The 20,050-nt window shown below is 41.3% G+C and overlaps 2 protein-coding genes and 1 long non-coding RNA gene across 3 annotated transcripts; 1 reads left to right on the plus strand and 2 right to left on the minus strand.

Annotated features, from left to right (window-relative positions):
* Window positions 1–6,742: 6,742 nt before the first annotated feature.
* On the minus strand, window positions 6,743–10,620 carry LOC137880352 (uncharacterized). The gene is made up of 3 exons (XR_011103807.1): window positions 10,568–10,620; window positions 8,888–9,031; window positions 6,743–6,871 (listed from the first exon to the last, which is right to left on the minus strand). It is a non-coding gene; the product is annotated as an uncharacterized lncRNA (long non-coding RNA).
* A 2,866-nt stretch (window positions 10,621–13,486) lies between these two features.
* rhd (Rh blood group, D antigen) lies at window positions 13,487–16,529 on the plus strand. Its single transcript, XM_068721765.1, has 10 exons — window positions 13,487–13,687; window positions 13,999–14,185; window positions 14,366–14,516; window positions 14,697–14,844; window positions 14,998–15,170; window positions 15,270–15,407; window positions 15,486–15,613; window positions 15,699–15,778; window positions 16,069–16,142; window positions 16,340–16,529. Exons 1-10 carry the CDS (start codon window positions 13,537–13,539, stop codon window positions 16,364–16,366), a joined length of 1,257 nt encoding a protein of 418 aa, XP_068577866.1. The 5' UTR covers window positions 13,487–13,536; the 3' UTR covers window positions 16,367–16,529.
* Window positions 16,530–17,161: 632 nt separating this feature from the next.
* tmem50a (transmembrane protein 50A) lies at window positions 17,162–19,625 on the minus strand. Its single transcript, XM_068721766.1, has 7 exons — window positions 19,517–19,625; window positions 18,814–18,919; window positions 18,475–18,587; window positions 17,953–18,020; window positions 17,620–17,712; window positions 17,398–17,458; window positions 17,162–17,297 (listed from the first exon to the last, which is right to left on the minus strand). The coding sequence occupies exons 1-7, from the start codon at window positions 19,591–19,593 to the stop codon at window positions 17,252–17,254; spliced, it is 564 nt and encodes a 187-aa protein (XP_068577867.1). The 5' UTR covers window positions 19,594–19,625; the 3' UTR covers window positions 17,162–17,251.
* Between the last annotated feature and the right edge of the window lie 425 nt (window positions 19,626–20,050).

Consider the following 20,050-nt stretch of genomic DNA (forward strand, 5'->3'; position numbering starts at 1 on the left):
AATCCAGCATAGTTTAACAGATATTTAATCGCGACTCGTCCTGGAAAGGATAGATTCAACCTCGGTACCGGCCTCATTACCCTAACCGGGTACCTATCGACTGTACTAAAGATCCCGCTAAAGATCTTACATTCATCCCTCCATCCCAGCATCCTTTCCTTTTCCCTTACTTCTACCTTTCATGTCCCACCCACTTCGGCTAACTCCTCCCACCTCTACCAGCTGCACAGACCGCTCCAACAGGGAACAGGTAGGTATATAGCAGGCCAAGATGCGTATTACTCTGTCATGCGTCCACCAAGAGTAGGCTGAACATTTTCGATTGCTTACCCAAAGCACTCTGCCGGATCTTGACATAGATACTTTGGACCGATTAAACAAAATCGGATACTTTCCCACGGCACACCCGACTACCTCTCACTGCACAGCGGCAGAAAAATAAATAAATCACTGTCCAAGACGACTTCATCACCGTTACGCTACCGTCGTCAAACCCAGCACATGGTCTAAACACTTGGCTTCCTCCACCAGATAAAATAAATAAATAGAATTAATAGAATAAACAATACTTCTGCCACACATCCTGGTAGTCACCACCTTTGTTACAAACCTCCACAACCACGTCACACTTGACGAAGCACACAAAATCGAGGTAAACCACAACACCAGTTCCTCTCATCTTGGAACGACATCTCTTTCTTCTACAACGAACACATCACCAAGCCGGAAGACATCCAGCTTTTCACAGATGCAGCACCCTCCATCAGCTTCGGCGGCCTCCATGGTGGCAAGTGGCGCTGAGCCGCATGGCCACCTCAATTCTCATCCCTCACTTCCAATCTACGAAATATATCCCGTGGTCATTGCAGCCATTCTTTCAGGGCATGAACGGTCAAAAGACCATTGCCACCTACTCAGACAATAGCGCTGTCATAGCATTAATAAAGGACGGTCACATCGTCTAAACACAATGGCGTTCATGCGGAGAGTAAGACCCCGCAACCGGAACACCTAATCTCCGCTTCTCAAGATAGCATCCTCAACAACGTCGCCCCTCAAACCACTCTATTGTACCTCAACGGACGGAACCGCTTCAAAGCTTTTCACATCTCCTTCAGCCTTCCACTATCTGTCACTTGACATCCTTACCCTAGCCGGCTTCCTTCGCTGCTCTGAGTTCACCGTCTCGAACTCCAACCACCATCCGTCGCGTCATGCTACCGCATCAGACATCACATCCATCCTCCCGACAGTCAACCAATACGGTCCACTCCAGCCCACCTACCTCTCCAAAAAGACTTATATGAGTCTGTACAAACCCATCTGTGACTACTCAAGCCCAAGCTCAATTCCGGCCAGACGAACTTCCCCGCAAGATCTGTTCGTCACAGGCAAAGGGGCCACGCGGTCCTGGGTTCACCACCACTTTCACCATATCTTGGATCCGGAATACCCCCTGAATCTACTCAGGCCATTCTTTCCGCATCGGCGCAGCCTCCACCGCTTTGAGCCAAGGAATTCCCGCCCACATTATTACAATGCTTGGTTGTCGGTCTTCCCCTGCGTACCTCTCCTGCATCAGAAATGCCACCGCCACCCAAGTTCGTAATTTTTTTGGGGGATATTTTTGGGGACTCTGCACTACCAGAGCTTCCAAAGAGACAGCCCCCACTCTGTCTCCATTCCCCCAGTTCCCACCAGCCATCGGACACCAACGGTCCCCCATTGCTCGCTTAACCTCCCTTCTACAACCTCCTCGTTTTCTTCCTTACATCCCTCTACCCCGACCCTACATCCCTCTACCTTGACCCCCTCATCCTTCTACCTCGACGCCCTCATCCCTCTACCACGACCCCTTCATCCCTCGACTCCTACATCCCTTCATACCTCTACCCCTACATCCCTTCATCCCTCTACCTCTATCCCTACATCCCTCTATCCCTACATCCCTTCATCCCTCTACCTACATTCCTTCATCCCTCTACCTCTATCCCTACATTCCTCTACCTCGACCCCTATATCCCTTCATCCCTCGACCCCTACATCCCTTCATCCCTCTACCCCTCTACCTCTATCCCTTCATCCCTCTACCTACATTCCTTCATCCCTCTATCCCTACATTCCTTCAGCTTCCAAAATCTAATCATTCCATCATGTAATAAACCTTGAAACTCATACTGTTATTGGCGTGGGCCTTGTTAGTGAAATCTCATCTCATCTTCGACCGCTTATCCGGGATCCGGTCGCGGGGGCAACAGCTCCAGCAGGGGACCCCAAACTTCCCTTTCCCGGGCCACATCAGCCAGCTCTGACTGGGGGATCCCGAGGCGCTCCCAGGCCAGTTTGGAGATATAGTCCCTCCACCTGGTCCTGAGCCTCCCTCGGGGTCTCCTCCCAGCTGGTCGTGCCTGGAACACCTCCCTAGCGAGGCGCCCAGGTGGCATCCTCACCAGATGCCCGAACCACCTCAACTGGCTCCGTTCCACACAAAGAAGCAGCGGCTCTACTCCGAGTCCCTCACAGATGACCGAACTTCTCACCCTATCTCTAAGGGAGATGCCAGCCACCCTCCTGAGGAAACCCATTTCGACCGCTTGTACACGTGATCTAATTCTTTCGGTCATGACCCAGTCCAAATGACCATATGTGAGGGTAGGAACGAAGATTGCCCGGTAGATAGAGAGCTTTGCCTTGCGTCTCAGCTCTCTTTTCGTCACAACGGTGCGTTAAAGCGACTGCAACACCTCCCCAGCTGCTCCGATTCTCCGGCCAATCTCACGTTCCATTGTTCCCTCACTCGCGAACAAGATCCCGAGGTACTTGAAGTCCTTCACTTGGGGTAAGGACTCATTCCCTACCCGGAGTGGGCAATCCACCGGTTTCCTGCTGAGAACCATGGCCTCAGATTTAGAGGTGCTGATCCTCATCCCAACCGCTTCACACTCGGCTGCGAACCAATCCAGTGAGTGCTGGAGGTCACAGCCCGATGAAGACATCAGGACCACATCATCTGCAAAAAGCAGCGACGCAATCCTCAGCCCACCGAACTGTAAAGACTCCTCCCCACGACTACGCCTCGATATCCTGTCCATGAATACCACAAACAGGATTGGTGACAAAGCGCAGCCCTGGCGGAGGCCAACCCTCACCGGAAACGAGTCCGACTTACTGCACTGTTAGTGAAATGTTATTCCATTTCACCACAGGTTCCTCTCTCAGCGAGCAAGTCCACCAGACTCCAGCTGACATGTACAACAAACCCGAAGAAACAGCCACAATCAGCTGTTCACACAGTATTCAGAACTACGATTGAATCCTCTGGTACAAACAGTCGAGGGATAAAAAAAACGCAGTTCCTGGGATACATTTTTAAAACCAATGGAAACCCAGAGGCTGGACTGAATGTGAAGATGGATGGGAGTGCTGATAAAGACCAAACCTGCACATTAATAGTTGAAGGACTCAGCCTGAACAGCAGGGCCGTGTACTTCTGTGCTGCTAGTTTACACAGTGCTACAGATAGTTTACACAGTGCTACAGATCACTGCTCCTCAGTACAAAAACCTCCTCCTCACACATTCTTTTACCTCTGTATTAAAGCTCACAGCCCTGTGCACCTGTGTTGCTTCCTCTAATAAGGTGGCAGTATATCTGAATGTTGTTGTAGTTAACATGATGGTTATAATGTTAAGAGGATGAGGAAGCACTAGGACACCTGATGACTTAACTATTTTCTGAGAGGAGGGTTTACTCCATACAGGTCACTGCCAGGATGTGACCCAATACCCTGAAATCAATTGGAGTTATGTTTCCGAAACTGCAGAGATGAACTACAGCCATAACAAAGACGCCTGTCACAACCAGATGTACTGGTACAGACAGCATCCAGGAGAGACCATGACCCTCGTGGTCTACACAGCTTTTGGTGGACAGCCAGACTATGGGAGGCTCCCTCAAACCAAATACTCAGCCGTCAAAGACAACATAGCGAGCGGGGCTCTTATTGTGAAAGACTTGCAGCTCGAGGGCGGCGGTGTGTATTTTTGTGCCGTCAGCAAACAGTGATGTGAGAAGTAAAAGCAGCTGAACAAAAACTAATTGCCAATACATTTGAGTGTATTAGAAACCAAATGTTGAATTTGATACCATTCCAGTAGGTGGAACTGGAGCTGCAGAAATACTCATTCAACACTGAGATTTAATGTAGCGGCTTGACAAAGGAGGGCATTGATGAAAGAGTAGCATAGTAAACTGTGTAAGTCAGGTTTCTAAAGCCACTCAAGTGTTCTGTGTTCATTCAGACAGGAGGTCAACATGCCAACATTATTCCATTTATCTTGGATCATCGGTAATCTCTTCATTCCTCCGGGAATAATCATGGTATCCATAGTTTCCACACGGTTTACTCATCCTCTTTCTTTCAAGGTGTTTAGGTGTCCATCAGTCTGCCTCTGATCTCATCACTAAACCTGGGGACAAAGTGCAGATCTTCTGCAGCCATGATAAAACTGACTACTATGTGATGCTCTGGTACCAGCGGTCACCTGGAGACACAGCTATGAAACTCATTTGGATTTGGGAGGAAATACAAGAAAGAATGGCTCTCTAATAGTCAAACTTAAACAAGAGCACAGTGCAGTTTACTACTGTGCAGCAAGAGAAGCACGCTGACAAAAACCCCCTCTGAACTTTACAAAAACTCCACATAACTCTTTTTCAATGGTTTTGAATGAGACAAGCTCCCAAACACCTGCTTTTGTGATTATACTTTGGCTTGATGCAATCACATCAACATTAACTACTGTCAATCTGTTTCTACCTTATTGCTTCAGTTTAATTAGGTGTTACTTATTCAAAAAACAGGAAACAAATTATATAATATCAACTTAGTGAGAAACCACTAACATCAGAGGCTATCCTCCAGCCTTTACACAAGACAACATGTTCTCTTTTCTGCCACCAGGGTTCTGTTGTTCGAAAGTAGAATAAAGGCATCCAGGATAAGTGGGAAAGCCAGGTTGGACAAAGTCTCCTAAGTTCATCCTGGCTTAATTGGTTGTTCGAACGCCGAGCCAGGCTGAGGAAGGGCGGCTTTGTCAAGCCAGGTTTAATTAATTCGAGTAAGTGCGCGGCCACGGCTTTCTTCAGTAGACCACAGAGATTGATCACAGATTCACTGATGAGACGACGGGTGTGGACACTTTCCTCCAATGAACAGCGGATCTGAATGCTGACGTAAGGTGACACACCTCTCATAAAATGAAGCACCGCTGCTGTCTGGAAGTTTGGAGACGGACTGATTAAATGAGTAGTGTAATTAATTGCAAGCACCTTTGCAAGTGCAGCCATTTCTAATTACTGGAATGACTGCAATAAAATCAGATTTGAGCTGGCAAACAATATGAAGGGTGTTTATTTACAATGACGAACACACAAATAGGCCCCAATTATGAAAAAGAACTATCGTAATAGGCTAACTTTATTTATTTTTTAATTTGATCATGTTTTGTTTTATTTATTTTAAATAATAATTTAGCCTACGTGTTGTTTAAAAACGAGGCCAATGTGTAGCCTTCATCAGAACATGGAATGACTGTATAAAACATTAATTTCTGATCAGCGCAGCTGATCAACTAAACCAGGCTAAATGCCAACTAAGCTTGGCATTTAGCCTGGTCTGGAGCAGGCTAGCCGCAGAGAATAAATCGCCATGGTAACTTGACCAGAATAAAGTTATCCAGCTTTCGAACAACCGACTGCAGGCTAAATTCAGCCAGGATAACCAACATATCCCGGCTTAATCCCTTATCTAGGTTTCGAACAACAGGCCCCAGGAGTCGCACAAACATTCTTATCAATACAGTGTTGGTTAAGTAACCATAACCTGTTAAACACATGAGTTTATCTGTCACATTGTTTGTTTTGCAGCCAACCAATTCATCTATTTAGCATTGCAGTGTGTAGACTGTTAATGCAGCTCCACAAGTCACAGAAATATAAAGATGATTCTTTACTCAGAGGGAAACTCCTCCCAGTGAGCTGCTTTTACTTTGAAGTTCTCATCTTTGCCAACTTGTGCAGTCAGTGATGGTGTTTCTTCATCACTTCCTTCTCCTCTTTAAACCTCAGTACTCTCAGAAGAGCCATAAGTAGATTATCATCACAAACTAACAATCAGTGTGATCAGAAACTGACATCCACAAAGTCACATGTTCTAGATGTAATCTATAGACTTGATATCCTCTATATTAATGAAGATACAATTATCTGCCTTCTAGTTCTCTCCATTTCCTCTAAAATCTCATCTGAAATTTAACAAATTGTCTCATGAATGTGATTTGAAGTTAGCTCATGAAGGAGATTTTGAAGGGCTTTAATTTTGAAATGCTACATCAGAATGTCCTGGTTCTCTCTGAGTGACACCTTGAGGGGGTCTGCTATTAACCTGAGGTGAAATGATTTTGTAACTATGCACCATTTCCTCTAAAATCTCATCTGAAATTAGACAAATTGTCTCACAAATGAGATTTGAAGTTGGCTCGTGAATGAGATTTTTAAGGGCTTTAATTTTGAAATGCTACATCAAAATGTCCTGGTTCTGCAAGATTAATATGACTTAATAATAATTGAAATAATAAAATAGGTAAAATATCACTTTAATATTGCATGAAGAAAATGTATGTTTTTTGGTTTCCCAAACTGCAAAGGATTAGCATGAAAGGGCATGTCTGGAAGAGGTTAATCTAGGTCATCATCAGAAGAGTCAGCATCAAGGGTCAGAGGGTCCCCATCCCACACCTCGTCCTCTCCCTCATCCTCCTCATCCTCCTCCTCCTCCTCCTAAAGGGCAGTGGGGTCCATCAAAACGTTCCTGCATACAAAAACATTACTTATTGTCATTGTTTGCATTCAGGCTCTTAGTCTTTATGGGCTGACAGCATTGCAATTGTATACTACCTGCAAGGTAATATTAAGGAATGCTGGGGTAAACATACAAAAGTCTGTATGTAGTATACTAACCTGTATATGCTGAATGCCTCCTTCATCTGTGTCTCCATCTCCTGGAGTTTATTTTTCAATAAATCCTTCAGCCCCTCATATGCCTTTTTAGATGTTAAATTAATGAAAAATCTACAAACAAGTGTTCCCAATAAACCCACTGACAGTAACACTCTGATGACTGCAAGCAGTTTTAATCTAAGACCACTGAAAGAAGTTCTTCTTTAAAGACAACTACGGATTGTGAAGAATTGAAATTGACTTTAATACAAAATCAGTGGAGTTCCAAAAAGACTAGTTTCCTTATCAATAGACTGATTGTTCTTATAAGATCAGAGAAAGAAACAGAATCTTTACTGAAACCAACCAGAAAGAAAAACATCTTAAAGACGTTCTAGTTTCTTTAGATTTGGTCTCACAGGTGTCAAGTTAATGCAGGTGATACATGTGATGACTTGATGATGAGATTATCCTATAGGATGCCTTGAAAAATACTTTATCTCGTATCTTTAAACATCTATGTGCTCAGTACGAGTTTGTATCATCCACAGTCATGCACAGTTGATGTTTTTCACAATGTCAACAGATTGCATGATACAATAACTTATATTCACAATCTGTTATTCAAATATAAAGAAGTTATGCTTGTTCTAACGCTTAATAACAAGACAGTATATTGGGCTGAGTAGCTTAAAAGTGGATCACAGTGTGACATATTTTTTTTTATTTGAAGAATAAAATTAATATGTTTCTAGAACTACTTTTGTCTCCAACATTTCAATGACAACATGCAACATGACACATCAATTTAGGTGTGATGAGGTTTAAAAAACCCTTTAACCTTTTCTGGATTCTAAACTTTTTAGACTGGTAATTTGTTGTTATTTATGAGCCTCTGGTTTATTTATTTTTTACAAACTATGAGATTCTATCAATTCTTCTGTTAACATAGAGTAACTGTTAACCTTTTCTCAATAGTCCTTTGTGTCCCATTATATCCTAAAGCTTTATATCAACAGTGAATTTAAAGTTTAATGTAGAACAACTTGTGAAATGAAGTTAAACCTCCAACTGTTTAGTTCAGCTTTAGTGTCAAGATAATGTGAGACATGTTTTCCTCTTGTGTTCAGTTTTCATTAGTGAAGCATGTTCAGGGGTGAATGTTGGATTACTTCACATTACACAGTCACTAGACTGGACTTCTCCTGTACTGCTAACAGTCACATCCACATCTGGATCAGTGGACAAAGAATTTAGCTCAACTGTTTACAATGTTTTCATTTTCATCATGGATGAAATCACCATGTGACTCATAAAAGATAACATAACAACCCTCAATTATAACTTTACCCAAGTTAGTGAGAACACGACTCTGGAGAATTTTAACTCAAACGCAAAGCATGCTGGGAAGAGTGATAACAAGCTCACAACCTTCTGAAATGGTTCAAAGGTTCAAAAATAATTGTTCTCACTTTGTACTGAATAAAAACTAGACTTATCTATATTTTGTATATATAATTTAAAGGTATATATATATCAACAGTGCATGACTTGGAAGATTAATGTAGAAAAATGTGTGGTATAAAGTTAAACCTACAACTGTTTATTTCAGCTTTTGTGTCAAGAATTATTTCTCACTTTGTACTGAATCAAAACGAGACGTTTTACATTATGAATGATCACTGTCGGTGAAGTACGAGGACTGGCTTGGTTTGTTGCTACAACTGAAAGTTTCACTTTGAATGATGATAATTGATATTTAAGTTTGAACAAGTTGTAATCTTTATCTGTTAAACCTTTAGCATTCCTCTTTTAAACTAATAATAACAACAGAAAGCTGCTGGCGAGTTTCTCTTCATCTTGCAAATGTTTGACATGTGTGTCTCACCTCTGTGTCTTCATGATGTCCTCAGGGCTCTTTGGGTCACATGTCCTGCAGGTTAAACTGTTCGGATGCCAGAGTCTGCAGGTGAGGCGGAGGTGCAGGTAGCTGTAAACTTATGGAGGTGGAGGTTCGAGCTGTCTGTAAAGTCTGTAAAGATGAAGACCATGGCAAAAACAGAAATCAAACAACTGAATTTAGCTTTATCAGCACATGAGTAGACCAAATGATGAATATTAAGTTTTCACATCAACAATGTCATGTGTACCTGAAGTGGAGTCATCAATAAGTCCAGTCTCTTGCATGTAAAGTCTTTGGGGGGTCTTTGACTATGTGTAAGCTTTATCTCTATTGCTTGTAGTCAGGTCTATGTTAAAGAGAGATTCTCATTGTTGGGCCGTTTATCAAACATTTACAAATGTCCTCTTTATTTCACCCGACTATTCTTCCACCAGAGGCTCATAAAAGGTTACACAGGGTCTTAAGAGGGAGTTATGTGTCATCCCTTTATCATCTATGAATCTCTCCTTTATGGTATTACTAGGTCAGTAATGTCAGTATGGTCTAAGTCGTATACTCCTTGATGGCACGGCGGCCAAAAAGAACACAAACAGCACAACACAAGCACAATGCAAATAAACAATAAGATGGCACAGCGGCCAGATAACACAAGCAGCACAACACAACCAGTCTTTAGCTAGTTTAACCATAATGTAAAGATGAAGACCATGGCACAAATAGAAATCAAACAACTGAATTTAGCTTCATCAGCACATGAGTAGACCAAATGATGAATATGAAGTTTTCACATCAACAATGTCATGTGTACCTGAAGTGGAGTCATCAATAAGTCCAGTCTCTTGCATGTAAAGTCTTTGGGGGGGTCTTTGACTATGTGTAAGCTTTATCTCTATTGCTTGTAGTCAGGTCTATGTTAAAGAGAGATTCTCATTGTTGGGCCATTTATCAAACATTTACAAATGTCCTCTTTATTTCACCCGACTATTCTTCCACCAGAGGCTCATAAAAGGTTACACAGGGTCTTAAGAGGGAGTTATGTGTCATCCCTTTATCATCTATGAATCTCTCCTTTATGGTATTACTAGGTCAGTAATGTCAGTATGGTCTAAGTCGTATATACTGAACCAGAGTCCAAATAAAGATATATCTAAAAAGTAAACTTCTAATAAAGAACATGATGAAGACCATGGCACTTCAAACAATAACAAGTGAAGAGGAATCTTTAAAAACAAAGTTTAAATAATCCTCTTATGGAAATAAAACATAACTCATCTTCATCAGCACAATAGTGGACCAATTTAACTAAAGTATTACAATTTTCACCCCAGCAATGGGAACATCTGAGCACTTTCAACTAATGTAAAATCGTTCAGGGGTCTACCACCCAGACTAAAGGACCAGAGACACAGCAAACATATCGCCTCAGAGATGACACAGCAACACAAGCAGGCTTTAGCTAGTCTGTTAAGATTAAAACAAATGGAAAGTAACAGTACCTGCCATGGGAATCCAGTCAGTCTCAGTGTTATGCTAATGTTCGGCTAATAAAGTTAGCAAAAGACACCTAATTTTTCTACATAACACCACGGTCACAACAAACATATTGACTCAGAGGTGACACAACGCAGCACAACACAAATAAGAAGTAGTTAAATTAGCACTTACTGTTTGTAGTTCTCCTTCTGGGTCCTCAGCTAGCTTAAAAAATCTGCAGTCCAACTGAAAACCGTGGCTAAAATGAGTCCAATTAATTAGCTAACTAGCATTAGCAGTGTTGACAAAAAAACGAAGTTTGCTTCAGAACTAAATCTCCTCAGCTGGTGTTATCTCTTCAAGCTCCTCTCTCGAAATTAAGCCCTTCAGCTCAGTCCTGCAGAAGAAATAAATCGCGACCTCATGACTCAACGATCTACAGTGATATGACGTCCCTGACGGCCTTTCAATCAAACCTGTCAAGGTGGCTTTCTGACGTCACCAGCACTTACTTGAGCAATTTGCCAATCAAATGAAAACAAAATTAAACAAAATGGTGTCCCCCTGGCAACGAGATCTGAGCATGGGCATTGTCGTTTTGCAACACTACCGGACTTTCCTAGCCAAGCCAAAGTTAATACACCATTTTAAAGATCCAGTCACTTATCTTATGTTGTATATTAATGATAAAGTACAACTGTTGTTGGTGTTTTATGTCATGCATTAATCCAGAATTATCCACACGTTTTTTTGCGCTTGACCATTGCTTCTAATTATTTCTAACATTATCAGTTATGTACACCCAAACAAACTGTGACGTGGCTGGCAGATGTTTTAAGTTAAGGCGTCTGTGACTATCTCCAAAAACCTTTTACTTTGAATATGTGGTGTCAAAATGTTTAATTCACATTCCAGATTGCCTCGACCATTAATATAATAGTATGTTTGCCTCTAAATGTGCTTTTTTATTGTTAAAATGCCACATATTGTCCATAAAAACACAAAATAAATAGTTACAAGCGTGCAGATTATATTTTGTCTGTTATTTTGATAAAAAAAAATGCTGTTGATTAATTATGGTGAATTTTATTGGAAAATCTTTTCAATATTCAGTCTTATAATGTAGTGTGACCAACATCTGTTTAACCACCAGGGGTCGCTTTGGGTTGTACTACAGTAGTAATTATTGAGAAATCTGCTTTTGTACACTGCAGAGGATTTGTTATTGAGAGGGATATTCAATAACTTTACTGTTATATAGTGTAGTGTGACCAAAATCACTTCATACATCAATAGGCTCCTCCTTGTTGTACTACAACTGTTATTTTGATAAAATATGTTTTTGATAAATTACGGTGAATTATTATTGGAAATAATATTCAATAACTTTACTGTTATATAGTGTAGTGTGACCAGAATCACTTCATACATCAATAGGCTCCTCCTTGTTGTACTACAACTGTTATTCTGGTAAAATATGTTTTTAATACATTTTAGTGAATTAATATTGGAAATAATATTCAATAGCTTTACTGTTATATAGCAAAATTAGAAAAGTTGTGTCACAGTCCAAATACTTATGGCCCTGATTGTATGTGTATATTCTTTCTTGAAGATTAAATGAGTGAACTACTTATGATGGCTCTTATCTTGATGTATGTGGTACTATGTTTTTATTCATGACAAATACAGAATGCAAAACATAGGTTCACAATTGCACTAGTTTGACCAAATCACTGATACTTTAATGTCACTTGGAATCATCACCAGAAAGATAATTTGACAGCACCAGCCAAAAGTGATTTTGGTCACACTACACTATATAACAGTAGAGTTATTGAATATTATTTCCAATAATAATTCACCATTGTTTATTAAAAACATATTTTACCAAAATAACAGTTGTAGTACAACAAGGAGGAGCCAATTGATGTATGAAGTGATTCTGGTCACACTACACTATATAACAGTAAATTTATTGAATATTCCTTCCAATAACAAATCCTCTGCAGTGTACAAAAGCAGATTTCTCAATAATTACTACTGTAGTACAACCCAAAGCGACCCCTGGTGGTTAAACAGATGTTGGTCACACTACACTATAAGAGTGAATTTATTGAAAAGATTGTCCAATAAACATTCACCATAATTAATCAAAAACATTTTTTTAATCAAAATAACAGTTGTAGTACAACAAGGAGAAGCCCATTGATGTGTGAAGTGATTTTGGTAACACTACACTATATAACAGTGAAGTTATTGAAAAGATTTTCCAGTAGAAATTCACAGAAATTATTCAAAAGCATATTTTATCAAGATAACAATTGTAGTACAACAAGGAGAAGCCCATTGATGTGTGAAGTGATTTTGGTTACATTACATGACAGTGAAGTTATTGAATATTGTTGTAGTATGTATTTTCCGCATTGCACTTTGTAGACGGTCCCTGTGAAAAAAAGATTTGAATCTGAAACTATAAAACCTGAAACTGAAAAATATAAGACCTGTGAAAAATGAAAAAAAAGAAATGTATTAAAAAAAATCCAGAACTGAATCAAAATTATATTCAACCCCAAAAAACTTTTCATTCACTTATTTTTTTTGAATACATTGCTGTATTTTTCAATGTTCAAGACCACAATTTGAACTTTCAGGTTCAATTTTTTTTTTTTTTCAAATGATCAAAACTTTTGACCTGGATTTAGCTCCATAGTCTCGCTCCCGTCAGTGCCGTTTGAATGGATTTACCGTAAATTTCAGCATTTTTCCGCACTAAAAGTTAAGTGTCTGCTGAGTTGACCACGGAGATCTGAGTTATCTTCCATGACCTCAATCCATTTGTAATTGTCTTTAAGAGACTGCATTGTTTGCTGTCTGTCTGAAATGACTAAAGCGTTTTTCTTTAATTAAGCATCAAAATAAATGTCACTGATGACCAGTCATTGCCTGGGTCCAGACCTTTGAATCAACTCACTCCACCGAGTTGTAACATGTTTACGATTCTGTCCGATATCAGGCAAGGCTTGTCAGCCAAAAACGAGTTATTGCCAAGCAGCTGATAAATGCGAAAAGATGTGCATGTGTTTAGGGTTGCGCCCTGCTCAAAGCGCTGGGGCTACACTTGCATCAGTTGGAAGAGCAGTGAGCAGGGAACATCTCCAATGGCTCCTCAGTACGCACCGAGTCTGCGATCCCGTCTGGCACCTTTGCTGCTTTTTCTGCAGCTAGGCTTCGTAGTCATATATGCCGTTTACGTTGAGATTGAAAGCAATATAAAAGCAGATGGGACTACCTTCAGCAGCTTTTACCCAGGTAGGCCTAAGTAGTGAGTTTGGATGGGGAGGGGGTTGAAAGGTGAATAACCCATCAAGGAAACATCACTTTAAAGCTATATAGCTTCTTTAAAAAGCAAAAGAATTACTAGGATCCATGAGTATGGGGAGGTGCGGCAGTTGGTAGGCAGTGATAAGATCAGACAGTTGCTGGTTCTTTAGGAACAGATGACCTAGGGTTGTCTATTGGTTTCGCTGAAACACAGCAGAAGTGACTATTGTATAGAACTGAAGTGTGATTCAAGATTCAAGTTTTTTTGTAAACCCTATACTATTTCCTTTCTTTTGCAGAGTTCCAGGATGTGAACGTGATGGTGATTCTAGGTTTTGGCTTCTTGTGCACTTTTCTAGTGCGATATAGTTACAGTGCCTCCGGATTCAACCTTCTCGTAGCTGTCATGGCCACCCAATGGGCTATCATACTCAATGGAACTGAATCCTGGTATTACAGAGGAAAGATCAGGGCAGATTTGAGAAGGTATGTCATACATCTACTTGAGCAGAATACATTTGTCCCAGTATCTACAGCTTGTATAGTGAAATAAAATGGCACCTAATAGAACAGAGATGTATCAAACAACAATAAAATTCAGAAAATACTATGAATACACATTTCACAAATCTAATATTCAAGTCAATGGTCAATGTTTTGACACAGCTTAGTAGTTGCTGAGATGTGCGCAGCCTCTGCCCTTATTTCAATTGGAGCCGTGCAGGGGAAGACCAACCCTGTCCACCTCATCCTCATCGCCCTGCTGGAGGTGTCAGGCTTTGTCCTGAATGAGTGGCTCCTCCAGACTCTGCTGAAGGTGAACTTTCAATCCTGTGTTTCACCTTTGCATCAGTTCTTTAGGCCCTGTGCATTCCCTTCATACATAATGCAGCACGTAGACATTTGCTTATTTAAACACAAGTTCCTTGACATCCTGGAAAGCATCCAGATGACTGTAACCGGTTGCACAGTGGGTACACCTGTTTTCTAACTCTAGGTCCCGGCAGTGAACAGCATCATGTTGCTTCACATCTTCGGGGCCTTCTTTGGACTCGCGCTGACCTGGATCCTGTTTCGGAAAGGATCCCTGCAGCCTTTCGAAAAAGAGAAATTTGACCGCCAAACAGGATTATTCTCCATGTTGGGTAAGGCGTATAGGCTATGTTTTTCTGATGTTGCTGCTAGATTGTTTTTTTTTGTTGGATGGTGCAGCAAATGGGATTGAAGTTCAAACCTTGCATTAGTAAGAATCCACCTTGTTAAAGAAGATTCTAAAGCCGATGTTCTCCGTTCTCCAGGGTCTGTGTTTCTCTGGATGTTCTGGCCCAGTTTTAATTCAGTCCTTGTGGACAACCACAGTCCTGGGAGGAAGCTGGGGGCCGTGTGCAGCACCTACCTGGCCCTGTCCGTCAGTGCTGTAACAGCAGCTGCTGTGTCTGCGCTCTCCAGCCCTAAGGGAAAACTCAACCTGGTATTCTATCACTTGATGTGTTAACGCAACATTTTTCTCTTCCATGAACAGAGTCGTGATTACTTCATAATGGGGCGTATATCTCCTCTCCTCTGTCAGATCCATATGCAGTCATGCATCCTCGCTGGTGGTGTTGCTGTTGGGGTTTCCATGTCAGCGATTCATCAGCCATGGGAAGCCATGACAATCGGATTCACTGCGGCTGTTGTATCAACCATTGGAGTGCAATATCTCAAGGTGATGATCACCACCACCACGTACCCCTGAAGTAAGCCATCTGTACATCACAGCTCATCATAACATCTTGTTTTGCAGACGCACATGCTGCTTGCATTCAACTGCCATGACACCTGTGCTGTCCTGAGCACACACGGACTCCCTGGTCTACTGGGATGGCTGGCACATCTCCTGCTACAGATAAAAGCCGGTGATGATCACGCAACGTAAGAACGCAACTGTCATTCGAATTGCATCGCAACACACACAAAAGGATGCGACGCCCTGTGTAATTGGTCCTTTGTTTCGTAGGTCTATCCGGTTTGCTGTATTTCACATTTGTACTCTCCTCATCACCATCAGTCTAAGTCTGTCCATGGGAATCATTACAGGTAAGTCTTCTCTCTAGTAAGGTTTCCATTAATAACAGTCGGGCACAATCAAACCAGAAGACAGAAGGTCCATTCTTAATTATTCAGTCGCAACAGAATGCCATCGACAGTGAAATTTGACCCAACGCATGTCCTACTTTAGATTTTCTGTGTTTTAGTGAAATGCAGACGTCCCCTCTCTTTATAGTGCGCAACAAAATACAGGTTGACAACCCCAGGTGTATCTACACTGTATTATGCACTTGCCATTTGTAAGCGTTCCTAATTTTTCTTTATGTCATTGTTTAAAGGGCTCCTACTCAAGTGGAACTTCTGGAGACCGCCTCAAGACAAGAAATGTTTTGATGACCAGGCTTACTGGGAGGTAGGCAATCAAGACTCTATCTTCTTAAAACAAATATCTAGCTGAACACAATTCTATATCTGCACCAGAAAAGATCAATTATCATTATCAAGAATGATACTGAACAGTAATGGACTTGGTATTGTATTGTGCCATGCCATACTTAAAGTACAATCGTAAATTAGCATTGTGGAAAAATATTTTCATGTTTTATGCAGTTTCCCCATCTTGCCGTGAAGAAGTAAGAAGACGGAGAAAGAAGTGGATCCTGGAAGAACAAACTAGTTCTGGTGTTCATTCATGTCAGCGTTTATCATTTCATAGTTTCTTACTCTCATGAAAAGTAGCGATTAGATGTTTTTATGTGTGAAAAACTGGGATACATAAAATAAACTGAGGAAGCATGAATGCAAGACTCATTTTCTGCCCGGTATGTGTCTGTTTAATGCAGCCATGGTCGTCAGAAACTGACCTCATGGTTCGGATGTTACACAAGCAGGTGGGTGAGTGTTATAATACAAATCCAGTACATGTACAACAGCCTACAGTTGTCAAACCTTTGTCGATATCATGTCAGCAGTGTGACCTAATTAACCGTCAACAATGAATCTGGATGGCTGCAAAAAGTACCAGAGTTGACATAATGTTATTTCAGGAAACACACAAACAACCCTATATGGTTACATTCAGTAAATGTGTACTGTATTATGAAATATTGCCCTCAATGATATTTTGTAATAATTTATGATGTTTCCCCTTAAAAAGACTGTTCAAATTAAAGGATGCCGTAAAAGTAAGTATACCCAAAGGAAAAGTGGACAGTTCAGAGATGTAAAGCTTCCAAAATACATTTTGTTTTACAGAAGTTATAACAACATGGCTACACAGTCTGCAGATAGACACATTTAAATATGTTGTGCCACATTTGAAATATTCTTTTGAGGAAACTATGAAACCTTGTGCTTAGTTATGATCTAGCCAGTATACAGCAAACAACATAAATTAAAAATGTTAATTTGAAAGCTAAAAAAAAGGTGTTTGTATAAAGTGGATAACACTAAAGCATCTCGTCTCATACGATATAGAAAGCAGAGTGTATAAACAGTGGACGTGAAGACACACAGAGTCCATTACTGCCACAGATCCTCTGTACGTCCAAACTTGAAGACCAAACCCCTAAATCAGAGGACAGGAAGACAGTATGAGACAAATATTTCCACAAAACACCTTTGCTGACATGTAAGCATGAGTTTGATGCTGAGGACCGATAACTTACCCAAAGAAAATGAACGCATTCTGGAAGAAAATGGCAATGCCCGGGTAGACGACAGGCTTTTCTGCAAGAGACAACAGATTTACAGCTTTCAAAATGAGGCTGCATTTATATGTTGACAGAGCACCACATTTAGTAAATGAAGAGCTGTTCGTGATGGACTGTGCAGCATTTTGCTTGCTTTATACAGTACATGTCAATTAAGTTACTGCATGACTGACTTACGAGGCACAACGAATCCTCCGAACAGAATCCACATAGAGGCGATGAGGGAGCCAAACGCCAGCATGAAGCCGATGAAGAGCCACACTCGAGCGCCTGCAGAGCCGAGATAAGAAAGGGTGCGTTACTTTATTTGGGTTTGTACTTCACTGCATGTATGTCGTAACGGTGAAACAAGAAAACGGTTTAAAAGTAGGGCGCAAGTACTGTAGAAACCAGATGTGGCGGTATTAACATACCCAGTGAGGAAAACATCATAAATAGTCAAAATTAAGCGTTTGTGGGGACGGATGATACAGCAGTATAGAGAAGTTCATCATATCCTATCATACACACCCGTCTGTCCAATGCAGCCCTCGCTGTAGCTGTCTCCTCTCACTTGGCCATTTGAAACAGCGTTTATCCTGGATGTGTCCAATGAGATGATCAAAAAACATAATTACAAAACATGTCTGAAGCTACTTTCACCTGATTGTTTATGTTGACAGACCTCATGGTAATAAGAGGATACGATAAGTAGGCCCGTTCCTTAAGACTGTAACAAGTATAAGCATATTATAAAGGCCTCAACTCACAAACTGGAGCATCTAACCAGCTGGGACACAGCAATACGGCCAAAACATTACCATCACCGGGTCCACTTACTTGGTGTTTCAGAAGCTCTACACTTAGGTCACACGATAGCAACTACAGCATCTCTGTGACAAATTGAGCGACTCCAGAAAAAAAAAGGCCTGGAGATGTGGCTTAAAGCTTAAGAAACACCAAATAACCGAAACGTGCGAGGAGACCGTTTGGTCCCACTGGAGAATCAAACATTTCCTGTGACAGAAAGAGTGTGCAGAGAGTCAGTCTCACATGAGAAAGGCCACTGTAGCGATGACTCCACACGTGTGATAGGCATGATGGAACTGGCCCTCATCGGGATATTTCACCGCAGCGTCGATGATGATCCACCAGCCAGTGAAGAACTAGAACAAAGATCACACAGTTAGCCTGAGGACTTCAACAATTAGTAGGAACATGACTGTCAACAAATGTGTAAGAAATCGGCATCCTGGCTATTTAAATCAGGAACCCACAGCTCCGCATACAGTAATAATTAGTAACTACAGGCAAACACAGACCAGGAAGACAAATCAGTGTAGCCTGTGCTATGTGTATCTGCCTTTATAACTGACACCATCGGGGTACTACCAGAACTCCAGCGGCTACAGATGCAATGGTGTTTCTTCTTTCTCCCCAGTCCACATTACACTCGCAGTCTCCGCACCGGATTCCGTCCAGGAAACCTGACATGACTCTGTGAAAGGGCGTCACGTTCAACAATGCGTGAAAACAACATCAAAAACTCCTCTCGATATCACAAATGTTTATGTTATATATATATACATATACACATACATACACACACACACACACACACACACACACACACACACACACACACACACACACACACACACACACAACTGACAAATTCCATTCCCCCTCCATCTGACAACATTCTAAAAAGTGGGCTAACGTTATGTTTGTGCGCAATCTCTGTACTGTACGGATGATGCTCAGTGTCCTGGTTTATTTACCGAGCACCAACTATTTATACACTATAGCTCGATAACGTCTACGCTAGTCAACAATAAGGCTGTCGAAGTTGTATAGTTGTAAAGACACAACATAACTTTACAGCAGCTAAAAACAGGGATGTGTCGCCTCGTTGGATTCTTTTGTTCATCGCTATGGCATTAGCAAACATTTCCTTGAAGGCTTCTTCTCGCTACGAAGTTGCTAGAAATAACAGCTTAACTCAAAAGACACCAGCAGTAGCGAGCTAAAACACACGCCCCGTCAGAACGACTGGGTTGTGACGTTAATGTCATTATTTAAAAGGAATTCTTACCTTTTATTTTCGTTTTTCTGATGTGAAACCCCTCGATAAGCCCGACTTTGCTTCCGATAGAGCTCGGACCTGCACATGCGCAGTTCACACACACTCGTTTGATGAGGGAACCTCTGAGACGCCGTTGATATTGTTGCATTCAGGTGTTGTGAACAAAATGGGAATTTGTGCAATATTGCAAGCGAATGGACCACTCAAAAAGTAGCAGGCCTATTTGGTGTGTAGGGATATCAATACGTTCAATTACGGGACGTATAAATGAGCGCATGGGAGTGGGCAGTGTCACCTCGTAGTTCATACTAACAATGATGAAACAGAAAACAACGCATTTTCTTCGGTGTAATGCAACAGTTTTCAGAATACAGTACTCAATATGTGCTACCCTTCTGCTGATACACCCCTGGCGCTACCTATGATACTACCAAACGATATAACGCTGACTTCGGTGTTATTTACCCCCCCAAAAAATGGCAGCACACACACGTTACTTACGGGAAACCCCTAAGTACGAGCTTAATTCTACTTCATGAAGGC

The sequence above is a fragment of the Cebidichthys violaceus genome, unplaced genomic scaffold, assembly GCF_023349555.1.
Source record: "Cebidichthys violaceus isolate CVI_PGR_0920_01 unplaced genomic scaffold, fCebVio1.0.p SCAF_28, whole genome shotgun sequence".
Lineage (NCBI taxonomy): Eukaryota > Metazoa > Chordata > Actinopteri > Perciformes > Stichaeidae > Cebidichthys > Cebidichthys violaceus.

Coding starts and splice junctions, on each gene's coding strand:
- rhd (XM_068721765.1), top strand. CDS start 13,537: ATGGCTCCTCAGTACGCACCGAGTCTGCGATCCCGTCTGGCACCTTTG. Junction 14,517..14,696: donor TCCTCCAGACTCTGCTGAAG/GTGAACTTTCAA, acceptor TTCTAACTCTAG/GTCCCGGCAGTGAACAGCAT. Junction 15,408..15,485: donor TTGGAGTGCAATATCTCAAG/GTGATGATCACC, acceptor CTTGTTTTGCAG/ACGCACATGCTGCTTGCATT.
- tmem50a (XM_068721766.1), bottom strand. CDS start 19,593: ATGTGCAGGTCCGAGCTCTATCGGAAGCAAAGTCGGGCTTATCGAGGG. Junction 18,021..18,474: donor GCTACAGTGGCCTTTCTCAT/GTGAGACTGACT, acceptor GGACACATCCAG/GATAAACGCTGTTTCAAATG. Junction 17,713..17,952: donor GGGCTGCATTGGACAGACGG/GTGTGTATGATA, acceptor TCGGCTCTGCAG/GCGCTCGAGTGTGGCTCTTC.